The 19,284-nt window shown below is 48.0% G+C and overlaps 1 protein-coding gene across 4 annotated transcripts in view; it reads left to right on the top strand.

Annotated features, from left to right (window-relative positions):
* Positions 1 to 19,284, top strand: part of LOC119455674 (histone acetyltransferase KAT7-like) — an 81,780-nt gene that overhangs the window by 47,996 nt on the left and 14,500 nt on the right. For all 4 annotated transcript variants that reach the window (XM_049668943.1, XM_049668942.1, XM_049668941.1 and 1 more), the window contains 5 exons: positions 2,929 to 3,183; positions 3,586 to 3,675; positions 9,859 to 9,999; positions 16,151 to 16,244; positions 18,891 to 19,037. In XM_049668943.1, the coding sequence (XP_049524900.1) occupies positions 2,929 to 3,183; positions 3,586 to 3,675; positions 9,859 to 9,999; positions 16,151 to 16,244; positions 18,891 to 19,037 (727 nt within the window). The remainder of the gene's footprint in view (positions 1 to 2,928; positions 3,184 to 3,585; positions 3,676 to 9,858; positions 10,000 to 16,150; positions 16,245 to 18,890; positions 19,038 to 19,284) is intronic.

Here is a 19,284-nt window from a genome sequence, read left to right as displayed (position 1 = left end):
TTTATACAGAGCTAGCAGAAACGACCTCTCCGAATTATTGCCTTTTGCAGAGTAACTCAAATCTGGCCCCCGTGTGCAGAGTACAGCTAAACATTGTACATTATTCTAATATGCGAGAGATTTTCTTGATCATGTTGCGAGAGAAAGTTTCTAGCGTCCTCTTTTTCACAGAAGTTACAACAACGACAGTTCTCTTTCTTGACAGGCTAAGTCAAGGCTTGTTTGACAGTTTATTAAATATCTTCTTGCATAGACAGCACGCTGGCCGCATTTTTATCTTGGGGAGTTGATTGATACCGTAAACGAGCAACTGCCTAAGGTGTGGGCAACGCAGTCAAACCTCAATGGAATGAGCATGGATATACCGAGGCAAATATAGAATTTGGTTTATTATGCTCTATTTCACTTAGTGCTTTACTGCTATAAGAAAACCAAAAATGCAAGATTCAAGACAATATCAGTTATTGTAAAGCGAATCTATTTGTTCGTTAGACAGCTCAAAGTACAGAAAACCTCGTTAATTCCGATTTCACAGAACCGCAAAAAATGTCCAGATTAACCGAATGTTGAATTATCGAGGGTATAAATAAAACTAAGCAAATGCTTGCTACATCAACACGCTTTTATTTACTGAATCAATCAGCCAATCCTGTTTCTACTTTGCACAAAAGAAGTGCGGAAGCTGCAGTTCTCGTCATCTCGTGACTGATTATTGCTTGCAGCGGCGAAGGCCTTGCGACTTCCTTAGCAGCACAGCCATGGCTTGCGTCTTCATCTGAGACATGCCTTTCACACCGCGTGCACATCTCTATTATATTTTAGCCAGTGAACTGGTCTCCAGAGCAGATCTTCCGTTCATCACGATTTAGCCGGTCCTCTTCATCCTTGACAGCTTTGCACTGAATTAAAATGAAGTTACTGTTTGCCGCAACCGCTGAGGACAAAACCGTGGCCGCTATTGACGCGATCGTGGACGGCGACCTTGCACGCAGGCACGCGGCCGATGCACACACCGAGTCAAAACGAAACTACTGTTTGCTGGAACTGCAGACAACACCGCGGTCGCTATCGACGTAATCATGCATGGTGACTATGCAGTTATGAACACACATGGCCAACGTACTGTTATGCACAGTGGTAAACGCAAAAATAAATGCCTTAAAGGCACAAATAGGGACAAAGCGTTCCAGCATTGCTGTTTTCATGTACAATTTCCGCTGATGACTATAGCGATGCAGTCTCTGCCGCTTCAGTTAAGTTGGACGCTAGCGCCTTCTTGCTCTTTTGCTTCACACATTTATGTTGCTCCGCATTCACCGAGCTCCGAAAGTTGTCTGAATTAGCTGAATACGGTCTGAATTAACGAGAGTTTGATTACACTAAATAATGCATACGCCTGCCGGGATCGGAGGACGAGTCCAAATTGTCCAAATTAACGAGGGTCGAATTAGGAATGTTTTACTGTACGTATATTCGAGTAGCAAACATGTCAAGCACTCAACAAGAGCAGCTTAATACAGCACTTTCTGGATGCGCGTGTGCATGCTGGCCAATGGCTTAGTTTGGCTGGCTTGCAGCCAGCTAGCCAACGTGCCAATCTCATGTGGTAACACCAATCACATGGTTGCATATTGATAGTGCAAAGGATGTTTGTAGTTTAGCTTAGCTTTGTTCATGTGTCACATGTTGGCACGAAAAGCTGTCAGAGTGATGTCAAAATTGATAAGAGACCCTTTGCTTGCTTATCGGAAGCATCACACATGCTTTCACATAGACCCAATAACTCTTTTTTTTTTTTTTCGTGTATACTTATAATGAAAATCAGATATAACGAAGAAATTTTCGTGTCTAATGAGACTTTATTATAACAGGCTTCATCTGTAGCCTGTGTCTGTTCTCAACAACTTCAGTCATCTGTTCTTTCCCCTTGGAATTTTCTTTGGTATAATACCAAGTAGAGAAGTCAGCTAATGTGCACAAAAGGGATCTTAGCGAGGCCAGGAAATATAGCATTGTCGGCACATAATTTGTGGTAGGTCGTAAAGCAGTACATCTCTTTATCCGCGGCAGGCGTATTCTTTTCTAGCGCGGCAGTGGCTGCAAGTAGCTGTCAGCACAGCTGAGTGCATATGCTGCTTGCGCACCCTGTTTTAGAGGTAATCTACTACATGTGCAAAGAGGGGGCATGCCTGGATGGTGTGGCATCATGTGCGCAATCATCCTGCATGTTTAGCACTGGAGGTAGCATAATTTCTAATTTCGGCAACATGTTGAAGGGAGAGGCAAACAAAGCATTTGCTCCCCACTGCCGGTGCTTTTTATGATAATGTCATCCCACTGCGGGCAACACAATCAGCCGTGGGGGCGGAGTGGACTCGAAATCGTGACTGGCTTCGCTTCGTACCGTTGATGTCAAGATATTGTCGACAAATAATCAAACTGCATCTTTAGGCGCCGACTCTAAAATGCAACAAAATGATTTTTCTCATTCTATTATGCTTTCTTTGATTGCCCAATAATTAAAAAAATTTTATTGCCCCTTCTGCGTCAGAAAAATCTATTGTCGACTGTACTTACTTGCATAAAAGATTGAATTTCGATATAACGGAGCAAATTTCTGATTTTAGCAACTTTTTTATATCGAGGTTTAACTGTATAAGCTCAGAAAATTGCTGCTGCACGGGCTAAATATGATAAGCATGCATGTCTCATACACAATTTCTGTATGGCACTGTTATGGCAAGCCTGAATATTCCTAGGTACTGCTAAACTCAACAGGCCATGCAATGTCACAGGATGGCTAGCATAGTTCGCGAATGTCGATGGCCTTTGAAAAGGAGCTCAATGCACAGGATGTATGTTTGTTGTGGTTGAAAGAAAGCTAGACATTGGAAAGGGCTGCAGCAGCTGTGTATGTTTGACTCACAGGAGCACCAGCGAGTGGCATCGCTGGTGTCACGCCCTCCCTCGCGTTCATCCGCTGGCGGCCACGGCGGCAACCATAGGCACCACAACCACCACCACCAGCAGCAGGGTATTCGCGTGCTGGAGATGGGCCGGTATGAGATGGACGTCTGGTACAGCTCCCCTTACCCGGAGGAGTACCAAGCGCTACCCAAACTGTACCTGTGCCAGTTCTGCCTCAAGTACATGGGCAGCCCCACCATCCTGCGACGGCACACTGTGAGTGCCTGCACTTTCCCTTTGGGCTTAAGTTGATCAACCTTTTAGCAGCAAAGATTGCATCTGGGCTACAAGAAATGCAACATTGAGCACTGATCTCAATTGCCTTAAAAACTGTGGTGCCACCTAAGAAAAAATGAAGTGTCTCTTCTTGTGTCAAATTTCAGTTGTCAATTTTCAAAACCAAAATGTGTCATTAAAACACTAGGTGTTATGTGACTGTGACACGTGAAGTATGGGGTTATCTCTATGTTGCTACCAGCACTTTGAGCTGCATAAATTGCTGCTCATATTGCTTTTGTCTTTTAAGCAATGTACCTGTCTGCATTATTGACTGCTTTAAATATGATGGCTTAGCTTGCTTTTCCGTTGCATCTCTTTTTATTTATTGATTTCTTTCAGGCAAAATGTGTGTGGCGGCACCCACCAGGTGATGAAATCTACCGCAAGGGCAACATTTCTTTTTTTGAGGTGGACGGTGTCAAGAACAAGGTGTGTTTTCATTTCGTACACTGCTTATAACCTGTTTTGCATGCAGCCTATATCCACAATCAGACCCTGGGGAAACTTTTTTTTTAATGTGCACGTGTAACTTACCTGAGCATAAGGCCACACACACCAATGTTCAGATCGTTATAAAATCACGGCAGCATCATTGGTGGCTCAGAGAAAAGCACCGAATGTAATATTGTTTTGTGTGTTTAGACGTCACTGCTTCTGCTACTGCTCTCTGTTGAAGTGAAGTGCAGCAACATTCATGTGTGAATTCTGCCTTCTTTTGCAGCTTTACTGCAGTACAGATTGAATAGCTGTGATGCTGCACCTGAAGGCAAAATATTTGTGTTGTTGGAAACCCATACGTACAACAAACTTGACAATTCCACATAAAGTGGTCGTTAAGTGGCCAGATTGTCCACTGCACTGATTCATGCCACCGTTGACACTAGCTTGTGTGCCACGCAGTGCCGACTGAAACTGCCGCTTTTGTCTGTGGTAATGCAATAGACGCTGCTGTAGTAATGTGCCAAGTACAGTAGAACCCCGCTGTTACGTTCCCGGGTGCTGCGTTTTCCCGGCTGTTACGTCGTTTTCGGCCGGTCCCGGCACAGCTCCCATAGAACCCAATGCATTGGTAACCCCGCTGTTACGTCGCAACTGTGGGACTGTTCCCGCATCATACGTTGCGAACTGCCACACCGCGCCGGCCCGAGCGGCCATTTTGACTTTTCATGTCGCTTGGCTGGGTTGCTTGACGATGGCATTGGCCACCCAAAGTGCTGGGGGTGACATTTATTACGTATTTTCGGTTTCCGCCAGCAAAAGTATGGCCTTTGATATCCGCTTTTGCTATCTAAAGATGATGTCTATGACGCGTTGCGGCCCTAAAATTGGTTTTGGCTCATAGATGTGTTCCGTATAAAGTCCAAGGGCGATAACGCCGTCGCCGCGCGCCGTATGCTTTCTTTCATGCGCGAGACCCAGTCGTCGGCTCCCCTCGCACGCTTTCACTCGCACATACAGCATACGTCGCCGCGCGCCGTATTGTCACGTAGTAGTGACGATGAAGCAAACAGTCGTCAAACTGGGAATGACGAAACTGATTCTTTATTGGGCGAACCTGTGCCCACAAAAGCAAGTTACACTTGAAGCACAACGATAGCGGCGAACACAGTCGGCGATCGTCGAAATCTGATCAGCGGCGAAACGCGTCGGCTTTTATACCTGAGTCATCGAAGGTTCCAGATTAATCCCTGATGCCCGCGTGTCTTCCAGAAAGTTCTAGACAATTCGCGTCGCTCATACAATCAGATTACATGGGCGTCGGTGACCACAGACGACGGATAGAAGCATTGATAACGTCCGAGAAGCTTCCAATGCAGGCGCGTCCTGCGCCGAGCGATAACGTTTAACATTTGTCAGCCAATGTTGAAAGCGGCCACCGGTGAAAGATAAACATGTGTACGTGTCAATACCCTCCCCTTAAAAAGCATCGTCCCGATGCTACAAACAAACACGAAAGCGAAAACAAAACCATGCGTAATAAACAAAATAACAAAAAACAATAACAAAGTAACAAAGTACCTAAGTTTGTCAGCGGGCGTAGAAAGGCTTAAGACGCACCACGTGGATGACTTCAGGTCGTGGCCGGCGCCGCTGTGATTGCGAAATGCCGTCTGGCACGACCTCATAGTCCAGTGCGCCAATACGTCGGGTGATCTTATATGGTCCGAAATAGCGACGTAACAGCTTCTCGCTAAGTCCTCGTCGGCGTATCGGAGTCCAGACCCAAACACGGTCACCGGGCTGGTACTCGACGTAGCGTCGTCGAAGGTTGTAGTGTCGGCTGTCGGTCCTCTGCTGGTTCTTGATGCGCAGTCGGGCGAGCTGTCGACCTTCTTCGGCACGCTGCAAATAGGTGGCAACGTCGAGATTTTCTTCGTCGGTGACGTCCGGTAGCATGGCGTCAAGCGTCGTTGCCGGGTTCCTTCCGTAGACCAGGTTGAACGGCGCCATGTGCGTCGTTTCTTGCACGGCCGTGTTGTATGCGAAGGTCACGTACGGAAGGATGGCATCCCACGTCTTGTGTTCGACGTCGACGTACATTGCCAGCATGTCGGCGATGGTCTTATTTAGGCGCTCGGTGAGGCCATTCGTCTGCGGGTGGTAGGCGGTGGTCCGGCGATGGCTTGTGTGGCTGTATCGCAGGATGGCTTGAGTTAGTTCTGCCGTAAAGGCAGTACCTCTGTCGGTGATGAGGACTTCTGGGGCACCGTGACGCAGGAGGATGTTCTCAACGAAGAATCGGGCTACCTCGGCAGCACTGCTTTTGGGCAAGGCTTTTGTTTCGGCGTAGCGGGTGAGGTAGTCCGTCGCTACGACGATCCATTTATTCCCGGACGTCGACGTCGGAAAAGGCCCCAGTAAGTCCATCCCAATCTGCTGGAACGGTCGGCGAGGTGGCTCGATCGGCTGTAGAAGTCCGGCTGGCCTTGTCGGCGGTGTTTTGCGTCGCTGACAGTCTCGGCATGTCCTTACGTAATGGGCGACGTCGGCAGAGAGGCGAGGCCAGTAGTATTTTTCTTGTATCCTCGCGAGCGTGCGGGAAAAACCGAGGTGTCCAGCCGTTGGGTCGTCATGGAGAGCTTGCAGAACCTCTGGACGCAATGCTGAGGGTACCACGAGGAGGTAGTTGGCTCGGAGAGGCGAGAAGTTCTTCTTTAGGAGAATGTCGTTTTGCAAGAAAAACGACGCCAATCCTCGCCTGAACACCTTCGGTACAGTGACGGTCTTGCCTTCCAGGTAATCTACAAGGTTCCTTAGTTCCGGGTCGGCTCGCTGTTGTTCGGCGAATTCGTCGGCACTGATGGGTCCCAAGAAAGTGTCGTCATCCTGGTCATCCTGTGGCGGCGGTTCGACGGGGGCGCGAGACAAGCAGTCGGCGTCAGAGTGCTTTCGCCCGGACTTGTAAACGACGGTGATGTCGAATGCTTGAAGTCTCAGACTCCATCGTGCGAGGCGACCTGAAGGATCCTTCAAGTTAGCTAGCCAACACAAGGCGTGGTGGTCGCTCACAACTTTGAAGGGCCTGCCATAAAGGTAGGGGCGAAACTTTGATGTAGCCCAGATGATGGCGAGGCACTCCTTTTCTGTTGTGGAATAATTTGATTCCGCTTTCGATAGCGACCGGCTAGCGTAACTTACAACCCTTTCTAGTCCGTCAGTCCTCTGCACAAGCACGGCGCCGAGTCCTACGCTGCTTGCGTCGGTGTGGACTTCGGTATCAGCGTTTTCGTCGAAATGCGCAAGGATGGGCGGCGATTGTAGGCGTCGCTTCAACAAGATCACGAAGAAGGACGTACGCTGGCTGCGGCGGCGGTGCTGGGCGACGGAATTGCGGCGTTACGAGGCCCTGGCGCGAGCGCGGAGGGGGGCCTTGACGACGGGCGACGGCGGCGTATGTCATCGCTTCCGGCTGGGGTTGCGGCGATTCGGGAAGTCCTAGCGATTGCTGGATTTCCTCCCGCACGATATCGGCGATGGAAGCAACTTGAGGCTGCGACGACGGTAGCAACTTCCGCAGCTCTTCGCGTACTATCGCCCTGATGGTGTCTCGCAGGTCGTCGGAAAGTCCTTGGACTTCGGCGTAGTGTGGCGTCGAACGGCGATTGTATTGCCGGTTGCGCATTTCCAGTGCTTTCTCGATCGTCGTAGCCTCCGAGAGAAAGTCTTGGACTGTTGTTGGTGGATTCCGTACCAGTCCGGCGAATAGCTCCTGCTTAACTCCCCGCATGAGCAAGCGAACTTTCTTGTCATCGGGCATAGCTGGATCGGCGTGCCGGAACAACCGAGTCATTTCTTCAGTGTACATACCGATGCCCTCATTCGGGAGCTGTACACGGTTTTCCAGCAAGGCTGCAGCTCTTTCTTTACGGACGACGCTCGTGAAGGTGTCCAGGAAGGCGGCTCGGAAGAGGTCCCAGGTTGTTAGTGAACGTTCCCTATTCTCGAACCAGGTTCTGGCGCCATCTTCAAGAGAGAAGTAAACATGGCGCAGCTTTTCGTCGCAGTCCCACTTGTTGAACGTAGCGACCCAGTCGTACGCCTCCAGCCAGCTTTCGGCGTCTTCACATGGCGAACCGCGGAAAGTCGGCGGCTCCCTGGATTGTTGCATCACCACCGCAGATGTTGGCACAGGGGCGGTCATGGTAGCTGCTGCCGAGGTCATGACTTTTGTCCTCTTGGTCTTCTCAGGTAGGGGTTCGTACTCCGGTGGCAGGTTCAGTAGCCTGCGACTAGCTCGCTGGTCGGGGTAGGCGTCGACGTCTTCTAGACGGTGTGGGCTTGGCTCACGGCTGGACGGGGGGGTCCGGTACAAGGACATAAAAGCACCTCCACCAGATGTCACGTAGTAGTGACGATGAAGCAAACAGTCGTCAAACTGGGAATGACGAAACTGATTCTTTATTGGGCGAACCTGTGCCCACAAAAGCAAGTTACACTTGAAGCACAACGATAGCGGCGAACACAGTCGGCGATCGTCGAAATCTGATCAGCGGCGAAACGCGTCGGCTTTTATACCTGAGTCATCGAAGGTTCCAGATTAATCCCTGATGTCCGCGTGTCTTCCAGAAAGTTCTAGACAATTCGCGTCGCTCATACAATCAGATTACATGGGCGTCGGTGACCACAGACGACGGATAGAAGCATTGATAACGTCCGAGAAGCTTCCAATGCAGGCGCGTCCTGCGCCGAGCGATAACGTTTAACATTTGTCAGCCAATGTTGAAAGCGGCCACCGGTGAAAGATAAACATGTGTACGTGTCAGTATGCTGTATGTGTGAGTGAAAGCGTGCGAGGGGAGCCGACGACCGCGTCTCGCGCGCGAAAGAAAAGCAGGGAGGAAGCGCGCCTCCTTCCGTTGCGCTTGAGGCACCAGCGAGGGGGGGGGGGGGGATAGCGGGTAGCGTTGTGCTCTGGCATCATACTGCGCGGCGGCGCGCGGTCCCGCAGGCCGTGTCTTGAAAGCGATCTGCGTGGGGGCAGATTCTACGCAGTGTAGGTGCGTCTGCGGCTCGTGGCTTTGTGCGTGCTGCGTGTTCTCGGCGCTCAGTTTGGGTTGAAGCGATAGACAACAGCACGAAGTTCACTTCGCTCGCTTCTGCAGCGGCGCTTAAATGCGCGTGTCCGCTCTCATCGAGTGTGATGTGTTCAAGTTTGCCTGTGGGCGCTGACACCATGTTTGTTAATTAGTTAATAACCGAATGTTTATAAGTTTATACAGACTATAAAACTACTATTCTTACTTTGTACAGCTCATCGCAATCGATACTTCGGCTGTCGGGCGAAACTACTTTTTGTCGACGTAAGAATTAAAATAATATTGTGTGCAGTTCAACACTACTCCCATTTCTCAATTTTTCCTGTTTCCTGGCTCTTGCGTTTCCCGGCTCTTACGTTTTTTTTTTACGGTCCCGTAAAAAACGTAACAGCGGGGTTCTACTGTAACAATCTTCTTGCAAGCAACTATATTGTCTCATGATTTGCGCTTTAGGCTTCGCACGCGAAGGCTGATGCAGCGTTTCCTCCCATACAGTTATGTCGTGCAATACAGGTCTGAAAGAGATACAGGATGAGCGCACATTGGCTGTCAAACACGGTAGAAATACAGAAATTTGCATTGAAACACTCTTGTGATTTCATGTGAAGTAGTTTCAGGGACGGTGAGTGCAGCCAGCTTGATGTTTATTGTAAGCTTGTAATTTTGCTTGGTGGTGCATGCAGCTTGGCTGCTTTGACAAATATAAAAGGGGCCCTAAGGCACTTTTTGAACATGGTCAAGCGGCATGCTGCATAGCGTAGTCTACCACAGCCATCACGACACTCAACTTTTAGCCTGAGCTTTGCCCCCTGGTCTTCTCCGCTGTGCAGCTTCCAGCATGCTAGCGGAGACAAAAAAAAAAGAGAAAGCCGGGTATCGAAGCGATAACTGCACTTATAGTTGCATGATTCAAAAAATGTGTGCGGCATGAGATTCATAGGACGACATTTAATATTGAAGCCATTCTATGATTAATTAGAAAAATGTCGGTTAAAAATATTGTTAAATAGCTACAAGTGAGGTGTGTCTTGTCTGTCGTGTTTTCCTGATATCCTGCCTGCTTCTCATCATCTAGGCTTACTGCCAGAACCTGTGCCTGCTTGCAAAGCTCTTTCTCGACCACAAGACCCTCTACTTTGATGTTGAGCCTTTCCTTTTCTATGTGATGACTGATGCTGACGCTGAAGGATGCCACGTCGTTGGATACTTCTCCAAGGCAAGCATTGCATTATTATTGCATTGGTATCTCTCGTCATGTGCATTTTTATATGAAACAGTTCTTGTCTTCGCATTAGCACTGTTACAGCTAAGTTGTTGCCGTCTTTCTCTCTTTCCTTTTCTTTAACTGTTATTACTGGAAACACATTGTGCTAACCTTGTGTTCTTGCTGACTTAATGATAAAGTTACTGGAAAACCTGGACTTCTCGGGGAGGTGCGTGATACGCTGTTTGTTGTGAAGTGTGGCTGACACAAGAATTACAGCCTGTAGTAATGCTGCCTGTTGACATTTAGCATACAGTGCAGTTGTCTAGTTAATGAACCTGAATTGTTGCACACATTGACTGTGCATACAGCCTCAGCAATGTGAAGAGTTAAAAGCTTCAAAGGTGTAGCCTGAGCAGATGCGAGTTTCAAGACCAGGACCCAGTGCAGAAGAGCCTATGGTTAGACAAGATGTATAGTTGCTTAATAACAATTGTAACAAGGTTCTTGCTGAATTGCACACTGTTATTTTCTCGACAGACGAAGCAAAATTGTATATAGAACATATTAACACAAGTGGAGTAAAGGGGGAAAAAAATTAATGAAAAAGCATTTTCGTTGGGGCTTTCATTGTGTAATTAAACCTTGATACAGTATAACAAACACGGTTATAACGAATTATTCATTATAACAAAGTAAATATAGAGTTTAGTTGGTTGTGCTTTATTTCAGTAGAGTCATCATCATCAGCCAAACCAAAACTGCGTAATCCAACAAGATGTCAGTTATAACGAAGCAAAATTTTGTTTCCACGTGGCTCAGAATATCTTCTGGTAGCGAAAGTGGTTAATACAGTCATGATGGTTTTTGAGGCACCAGATTATTCGGACCTGTGCGATTACAGTTAAGCCTGAATATAACGAAATTGTCAAATTCCCGAAAAACTTCATTATAAAGAGGGTTTCGTTATATGCAGGTTCGGCATGAAATTTCGACAGAAAAAAACGCTTACCGTATTTACTCGATTCTAACGCTTACCTGTTTTCCGTTTTCGTCGAAGCACTCGTCCTTGGAATGTCACACCAGGTACTGGATGCGTGGATGCGTGTCGTTTCGCACAAGCGCGAGGCATCGGAAACGAAGAGCGAACGTCACGATGGCGTCATAGCGTCGTATAGTGTTGCAGTAGTTACGTTCCCGGGTGCTGCGTTTTCCCGGCTATTACGGCGTTTTCGGACGGTCCTGGCACAGCTTCCATAGAACCCAATGCATTGATAACCCCGCTGTTGCGTCGCAACTGTGGGACTGTTCCCGCATCATACGTTGCGAACTGCTATCCCGCACCGGCGCGAGCGGCCATTTTGACATTTAATGTCGCTTGGCTTGGTGGCTTAATGATGGCATTGGCCACCCAAAGTGCTGGGGGCAACAGCTAGGACGTATTTTCGGTTTCCGCCAGCAAAAGTATGGCCTTTGAGATCTGTATTTGCTATCTAAAGATGGTGTCTATGACGCGTTGTCGTCCTAAAATTGGTTTTGGCTCATAGATGTTCTGTATAAAGTCCAAGGGCGATAATGCAGTCGCCGCACGCCGTATGCTGTATGTGCGAGTGAAAACGTGCGAGGGGAGCCAACGACCGCGTCTAAATCTCGCACGCGCAAGAAAGAAAAGCAGGGAGGAAGCGCGCCTTCTTCCGTTGCGCTCGAGGCACCGGCGAGGAAGTGAGGGGGCAGGGATAGCTGGGGGTGTTGTACTGTACTCTTGCATCAACTGCGTACTGCGCAGCGGCGCGCGGTCGCGCGGGCCGTATCTTGAAAACGATCTGCGTTGGGGCAGAGTCTAGGCAGCGTAGGTGCATCGGGTGCTCGTAGCTTTGTGCGTGCTGTGTGTTCTCGGCGCACAATTTGCGTTGAAGTGATAGACAACAGCACGAAGGTCACTTTGCTCGCTTCTGCAGCGGCACTTGCACACGCCACCAGCGTTTGACAGCGCGTGTCCGCGCTCATCGAGTGTGATGTGTCACAGCGTCTGCCTGCGCGTCGGCAACATCAACTGGAAAAGGAGAGTGCCGGCTTGGCGGGCTAGGCCAGCTGCAGCAAGCGACAGGATCAGGTTTGAATGCAGGGAGGGGGAAAGGTCACGCCTGCGGCAGCAAGATCGCCAGGTCGAGGGATGCAGGCCCGCCTCGCACACGCTTGCACGCACGCTCACGTGCGCTCGCTTCGCATTCTGTCGCGGCGGAGAAGGTGCTTCCGGTTGCTGCTCGCGCAAAAATGACAGAATTTGGGCCGAAATCTCTAGGTTGTCGGCGGGGAAAATTCATTATTTCGAGGGGGTCTCCCGCTGCCACTTCGTTACGTAGAGGTATCAAATACATGTGATTCTATGGAGTAACGGCGGGGAATAGAAAAACTTCGTTATATCCAGGAATTCGTTATATGGAGGTTCGTTATAAGCAGGTTTAACTGTATGCCGATTTCCCTGAAATGCTGCCACCTACCCCTGAAACCAATCATGTAACGACAACTGATATTTTGGATGCCCCGCGTCCTGCTGCCCATTTTCTGCAATATCTGCATGCATAATGCTGCAAGCATGGCGACCGTGAACAAAGTTGCTGCCGTATAGACTCGGCACCAAACCTCAGCTTCGGTTGCCACTTCCCAACGAGACATTCGCGTTGATGTGGCCTAGTGTCCTAGGCAGTACAACTGTAATGAAAATTTGCCATCGGCCAGCAAGGTGGCTGGTGACAAGTCATCATGGGAAGCTTGCTGTTAATATGTTCTTACCTCATCAGCGATTTAGAGTGATATCTATAGGCTAGACTGATGGCCATAGGTGGCAAGCTCTTGACCACCTGCGGGGGCCCCTCTTGTGTCCGTAAAATCGCCTGTCAAGCAACTTTACACATTCTGGATGCGGATGTGATTGGTTTTAGGTAGCGCCTTGACTTGGCCGCAGCCAGCAAGCCATCGTTCCAGTTCCATGCAATCACACCAAAGCACAGTTGCATATGAGTGACAGTGCAAGGTGTGGGCAATTTATTTTTGTTCCTGTGCCTGCAAGCATGCCGCTGATGGGCGATAAACATTTACAGGAGGCTGTCAAAGGCATCACCAATTGCATTTGCTTTGCAAAAATGTGATCTAGACTTTCATTTTTTTATTTTTATTATTATTATTGCGCTATCAATTACAGTGTAGACCGCTTATAACGTATGTCCCCGGAGTCGCGAATATCCGCACTATAAGCGGTACCGCACTATAACCAAAGCAACAATTTTCAAGGCCCGCACATATGCAAAACATGTGCACCAAGCCGCCACACGTATGCGACAGTCGAGGAATGCAGCTAGAACGTTTTCATTTAATTTACAGTCGAATCTCGTTAATTCGAACCAAACCAAGCGGCGGTGCCTCCGACCGGCATTGCTCCGGCACCGCCATAAAGTAAAAGCTTAGGAGAGACCCCTCGACGTCGCGTGCGAACCAAAAGAAAAAAAGAAAGAAAAAGAAAACGCGGCGGAAATTTCACCCTCTCTCAAACGGCAAGGTTGCCGATTCTGCGTTGCGCCGGAACATACGTGTATGTGCCGACGTCTCAGCCACGCTTAGAAAATGGCAGTGAACCCTTCTTTCTCCTTTATGCTTCCTCTACTTTCTAGTCACGTGTTGACCTTGCAAGGGAATGGAATTTGAACTCCTTGAAAAGAAAAAAGCAAGAAAGAAATTCAAGCCGTTGCACGCCGTCGCGCGCTGTTTTCCATCCTTCTCCGCTTCGCCAGCCTCACGCTCCTCTCTCCCATCGCCTTTCCGCCCCTTCGAACACGAATGGGCTGCGCCCATAGCTGTACGCCGCGCCAACTGCACTGATAGCTGATAGCACTGTGGCTGGGCTGGCGAAACGCAGAAAATATGCGACGCAGCCAAAACCAGTAAAGTTAGCCAAAACGGCGTTAGCGTCTACCAAAACGAAGTGATAATCGTACTATCCTTTCTCTATGATCGTACTGGAATGACAGCAACGCCGGAACGCTCCGTGCCTACACTTCGTGGCTATTTGTGTCTTTAAAGCCTTTATTCTTGCGTTCACCGCCGCACAGCACCGCGTTGGCCGTGTGCCTTCATGACTGCGTAGTCGCCATCCATGATCATGTCGATAGTGGCCACGATTTCATCCACAGTGGTTGCGGTAAACAGTAGTTTGGTTATGACTCAGTACGTACGTCGGCCGCGCGCCTTCAGAACCGCAAGGTCACTGTCTATGATTACGTCAACAGTGGCCACGGTTACAGCAAACAGTAGTTTCGTTTTTACTCAGTGCAGAGCTGTCGAGGATGAAAAGTACTGTCTACATCGCGATGGGTGGTGACCTGGCGACACTGGCAAAAAAATACTATTCTGGTTGTGCACGCCATAGTGAAAAGCGTGTCTCAGATGAAGACGCGCCGCGGCTGGGCTATGAAAGAAGTCGCGAGGCCTTCACCGCTGTGAGTGCTAACAGTCACGAGATGACGAGAATTGCAGCTTCTGCGCTGCCTTTGTGCAAAATAGAAACAGGATTCTGCTGATTCGAATATTCAGTAAATAAAAGCGTGTTGACGTAGAAAGCATTTGTTTATTGTTTTCTTCATACCCGCGATAATTTGACATTCGGTTAATTCCGTCATTTTTCAGTCCCATGAAATCCGAATTAACGAGGTTTTACTGTAGCACTACCATTCTTGAATGCCGACAGCCACGGCTTGCTACACGCGACGGAGAGCGCAGGAAGCAGAGTTAAAGAGTTAAATGAGTCAACACTATCAGCAGCCAGGGTGGAGGAAGGTGGTGGAGAGGGGCACTGACCTCCCCGCCATTATACAGTAGAATCTCGATAATTCGAACTCGAAGGGGCCCGAAAATTTGTTCGAATTAAAGGAAGGACGTATTTTTGAAGTATTCGAGCACCATAGCACGCTGCACGAACGGTGCAAGTCGTGAAATATCGCGGCGCGTAAGCGCAGAGCGAGCGCAACCGTCCACGCTGGCCAACGCTCGGTTTCCGATAACGGCAGAAAACGAAACTTCAGGGTGCCGGCGACGGGCAGGCGCACGCGGATACAGTCGTAGGTGAGGGAGCTACGAGGGAGTTGGGAGAGAGGCCACCGAGGCCAGTGCCACCAAAGCGGCGGAGTAGCCGAGGCCAAATCCGCTTCCCTGCCGCCCTCCTCCTTCACCTTCAACGGTCTCCGCGCGTGCCTGCCCATCGCCGGCACCCTGAAGTTTCGTTTTCTGCCGTTATCGGGAACCCAGCGTTGCCTGTTGTGGGCGGTTGCGCTTGCTATGCGCTTGCGTGCCACGATATTTCACGACTCGCACCGTTCGTGCATCGTGCTATGGTGCTCGAATACTTCAAATATACGTTCTTCCTAAATTCGAACTTCTTTTAATTCAAACAAATTTTCGGGCCCCTTCGAGTTTCGGGCTCCCTGAAGTTTCGTTTTCTGCCGTTATCGGGAAGCCAGCGTTTGCCAGCGTGGGCAGTTTCTTCGACCCGACTGGGCCACCGCCACTGCATTAAGGGGTCTCTCCTAAGCTTTTACTCTATGGCGGTGTCGGAGCAATGCCAGTCGGAGGCGCCGCCGCGTTATTTGGCGCGCTGCTGAGAGCATTGTCAGTATGTTCGAATTAACCGTCGCAAGTGTTTTTGCTTTCGAATTACCGAGCGTTTTCGCCCATTGAAATACACATAACTTTGACGGGACCACAGCGTCAGTTCGAATAAACCGGCAGTTCGAATTAAGCGTGTTCGAATTAACGAGATTCGACTGTAGTTTTCCCACAACAGCTCTACCACCCTCGTTTTGATTTTTTTCATGCAACCCGGTTATAACAAAGGAGTTTTTGTGGCTCTTGAATATTGTTATAAGTGTATTCGACTGTATTGCCTCTGTATTGCTTCACAGCAGCAGTTAAATTTCGTTATATTGAAATCATGTTAAACTCACTTCATTACATTGAGTTTCAGTATACATGAAGTTCTATTGAAAAGATGTTATAAAAAGGTGAATACGTAGATCGTTATATCAAGAGTTTCGTTATATTGAGGTTTAACTGTACATGTGTTTTTCACTCTTAACTTTTGTGTCTTTTGTTCGCTGTCTCTTTCCTGGATCAGGAGAAGAACTCGTTCCTCAACTACAACGTGTCCTGCATCCTGACATTGCCACCATATCAAAGACAAGGTTATGGAAGGATGCTCATTGATTTCAGTGAGTCCTGCTCAAGTTGCTCACAGCATGGTTGCGGCAGTGAAGCACCCACACTTGCTTTCTGAAATCAATTCGCATATCGAAGTGTTCAATATATATTTTATGTATATGTATGTGTATATTAATCTTGAATCTATTTGAAATTTTAAGTATTCACGCAACTGCCTACCACGAGCACTCCAGCATACAAAAGTTGAAGTCTGCACTGCTTCCGTTCTTGGGTCGTATGAATATTAAATAGTTTCTAATATTTAATCAAATGTTATGCTAATTAGTATTCACATAGTTTGAATTTCACTGATTTGAATTTTCAAAGATATCAGAATGGACAAATATAAATTCAAACACATGTATTATCATCAGTTTCGGTGAACAAGTTGCATTGGTGTTTGATGTGACTCACAGCCGAAACAAGGCAATGTCGAAGAATCGGTTTATATTTGCCAACAGATTTTTCTCGCCTGATAAATTATTTGAACATCCGCACAGCACTACCACCTTCTCTATTGATCCAATGTATAACTGCGATCAAAGTTTCGGATGCCATACAGTGCCTTGCTTGATTTTTCAGATGTGATCCACATGTGCGATGTCGTAGAAATGACGACTGTGAAAAAGTCTGCGCCATTCAGGCCCTCCCTCATACTGTCGCTTTTGTTGGCAAGCTGGTTTCCTGGCTTCCTGAGAGTCATTGGCCACTGCGAAATAGATGTGTGAGCTCGACACCAAAATATAACTTTGGTCGCTGACACCTGGGGCCGTATTCTGTAACGCTTCGGTTTTCGAAGGATTCGGTTTGGCGGTGGCGTCACATTGGGGCGGTCCGTTGACGTAATGAAAACAAGTGAAAGGACAGAGACCAATCAGCGCAAAGGTTTCTTTTTGTGGCAGTGAACGTCACAAACCGAGTAAAAATATAGCAATTTACGAGCGCTTCTTGGTAAATAAAAGTAATTTGTTCATGGTATTGATGAGGTTTACGTTTTTCATCATGAAACGTGTGTGAGTTGTACTGGCGGTGAGTGACTTAACGAATTTTGTTTACTTCGGTTGACCCATTTATGCCGCTAGGTGGGACATCGTACGCTAACTTCGCGTTGCAGCCAAAATACACACTCAAGTTCCTCGCACAGTCGGAGCGCTGTCTCTTTTGAGAATCTGAATTGTCGCCGGAATCCCTCGTCTGTCATCTCAAAGGCGTCTTGTCGACGTCGAGGTTGTCGCTGTCTATCATGGAGGCTCGCTAAAAGCACGATAACAGGCGCCACAGGCACCGCACACGCCGTCATTTTGCTCCGAGTGCCGCGATCTCGCCCGTGCACTTGGCACGCACAGGCTCTGCACACGGCACACCGCGCTTCGGATCAATGACGGTGGCATGCAGCGCGACGCGGACGTGCAGCTGAGCACCTCAAGCACGGATGGAACATCGTCCGTGCGTATTGGCGAAACTGTTCAGGAACCCAGCCGAAAAAGATGCAATGCGGAAAAGAAAGGTGCAAAAGCTCATCAGACCATCAGGTCAGATGGTCAAGCGATGCCGCATCACAAAGGACACAAAGGACTATAACCCTGGTGCCTATTAAATTTTGACAACTTTGAACCTTGTTTTCTCAGTACAGTTTTTTTGGCATGTTGCTCAGCTCGTGGAGCAGATATCTTGGTAACTACTTTACACATTTTGATTGCGTTTGTTTTGTCAGACTCACTGAACTGTACTTTAGGGGATAGCGCTCTTTTTTTATCCTAGTGTTTTAAGAATTCGTAGTAGGGTTCCTTGTTTGCAGTGTAAGCGTGCTCACTGCAGTGGGACTGGAGAAAACATAAACTACAAATTTTAGTGTTGAAAAAAAATTATTTCGAGAACGCTATCCCCTTCTGCATACATTTGGCTGTGCATACAGTATTTAACAAACTTTTCACTTGATTTTGTAAATCCTCCAGTCCCTCCACGAGGTTCAAGAAAGAAATAATTTGTCTAGCAAAAAGTTTTCATGGTACCGCTTTGAAATTTTTATGAAAGCATCATAGAGCCATTCTTATTCTATGTACCAATTTTCATTGGCATCCACCAAGAAACAAGAAAGTTGGTACCGAAAGCCGCGTCCCCCCTTAAGCATGCATGTAGGCAGAAAGCACCATGCTGAATTTGCACAACACAGCCTAAACTGCCGGCATTGTGCTGTCAAGGTTGCGTGTGACATCGCACTTTACAGCATCGTGAAAATGTGCAGTGCACCTTAGGCCATGCTATGGGCGCACGTGAAGCACTCGTGTGACCTTGACCATCGCAGGATTTCTGGTAGGCACAACACAACACATTCATAGTCTGTAAACAAACTTTCTGTACTCCTAGTGGTGCAAAAATGTAAAAATGGTGAACTTATGTTTTTGCGTGATAATATCTGAATAATAGTACTTTCAAAATGAACTGTTTCCATCTTTGCAAGTGAATTCCCCCCTCCCCCACCATCCCCCCTTGTTCTTTATATTTGTTTGTGGTTGTTGTGGCTGTTGTGCCAAGGTATTATGCAAATCCAAGGATTCAAACTAGCTGCTTCAAAATTATGCAACACTATAATTATTTGCACAAGCCCTAGCACAATGTTGCTTGTAAAAGCAACTGTACGCTCTCTGCCTCTCCAGGCTACCTGCTCAGCAAAGTGGAAGGCAAGGTGGGCTCCCCAGAAAAGCCTCTGTCAGACCTGGGGCTGATCTCATACCGGAGTTACTGGAAGAGTGTCGTGCTCGACTACCTCCGGCGCTTTCAGGGCAAAGAGATTTCCATCAAGGGTCAGTATGACGACCTGCTTTATTTCCATTTGCATGCATACCACCTTCCAATGATCTATAAGACATTATACTAGGTGTTTTGGGAAAGACTAAACTCCTAAATACACACGCCACCTCCTGAATGTGCTCATTGTAGTACAGTAGACTCATGGTGATCTGTAGCTAGCCTTTGTTAACTAAGCTTATTTTCATGCCTAGCACAAGGCAAATGTCGGGGAGTGATTTATTATTTTCAATAAAAGTGGCC

The sequence above is a fragment of the Dermacentor silvarum genome, chromosome 6 (genome assembly GCF_013339745.2).
Source record: "Dermacentor silvarum isolate Dsil-2018 chromosome 6, BIME_Dsil_1.4, whole genome shotgun sequence".
NCBI lineage: Eukaryota > Metazoa > Arthropoda > Arachnida > Ixodida > Ixodidae > Dermacentor > Dermacentor silvarum.
This window is presented reverse-complemented; position numbering and strand designations above follow the sequence as displayed.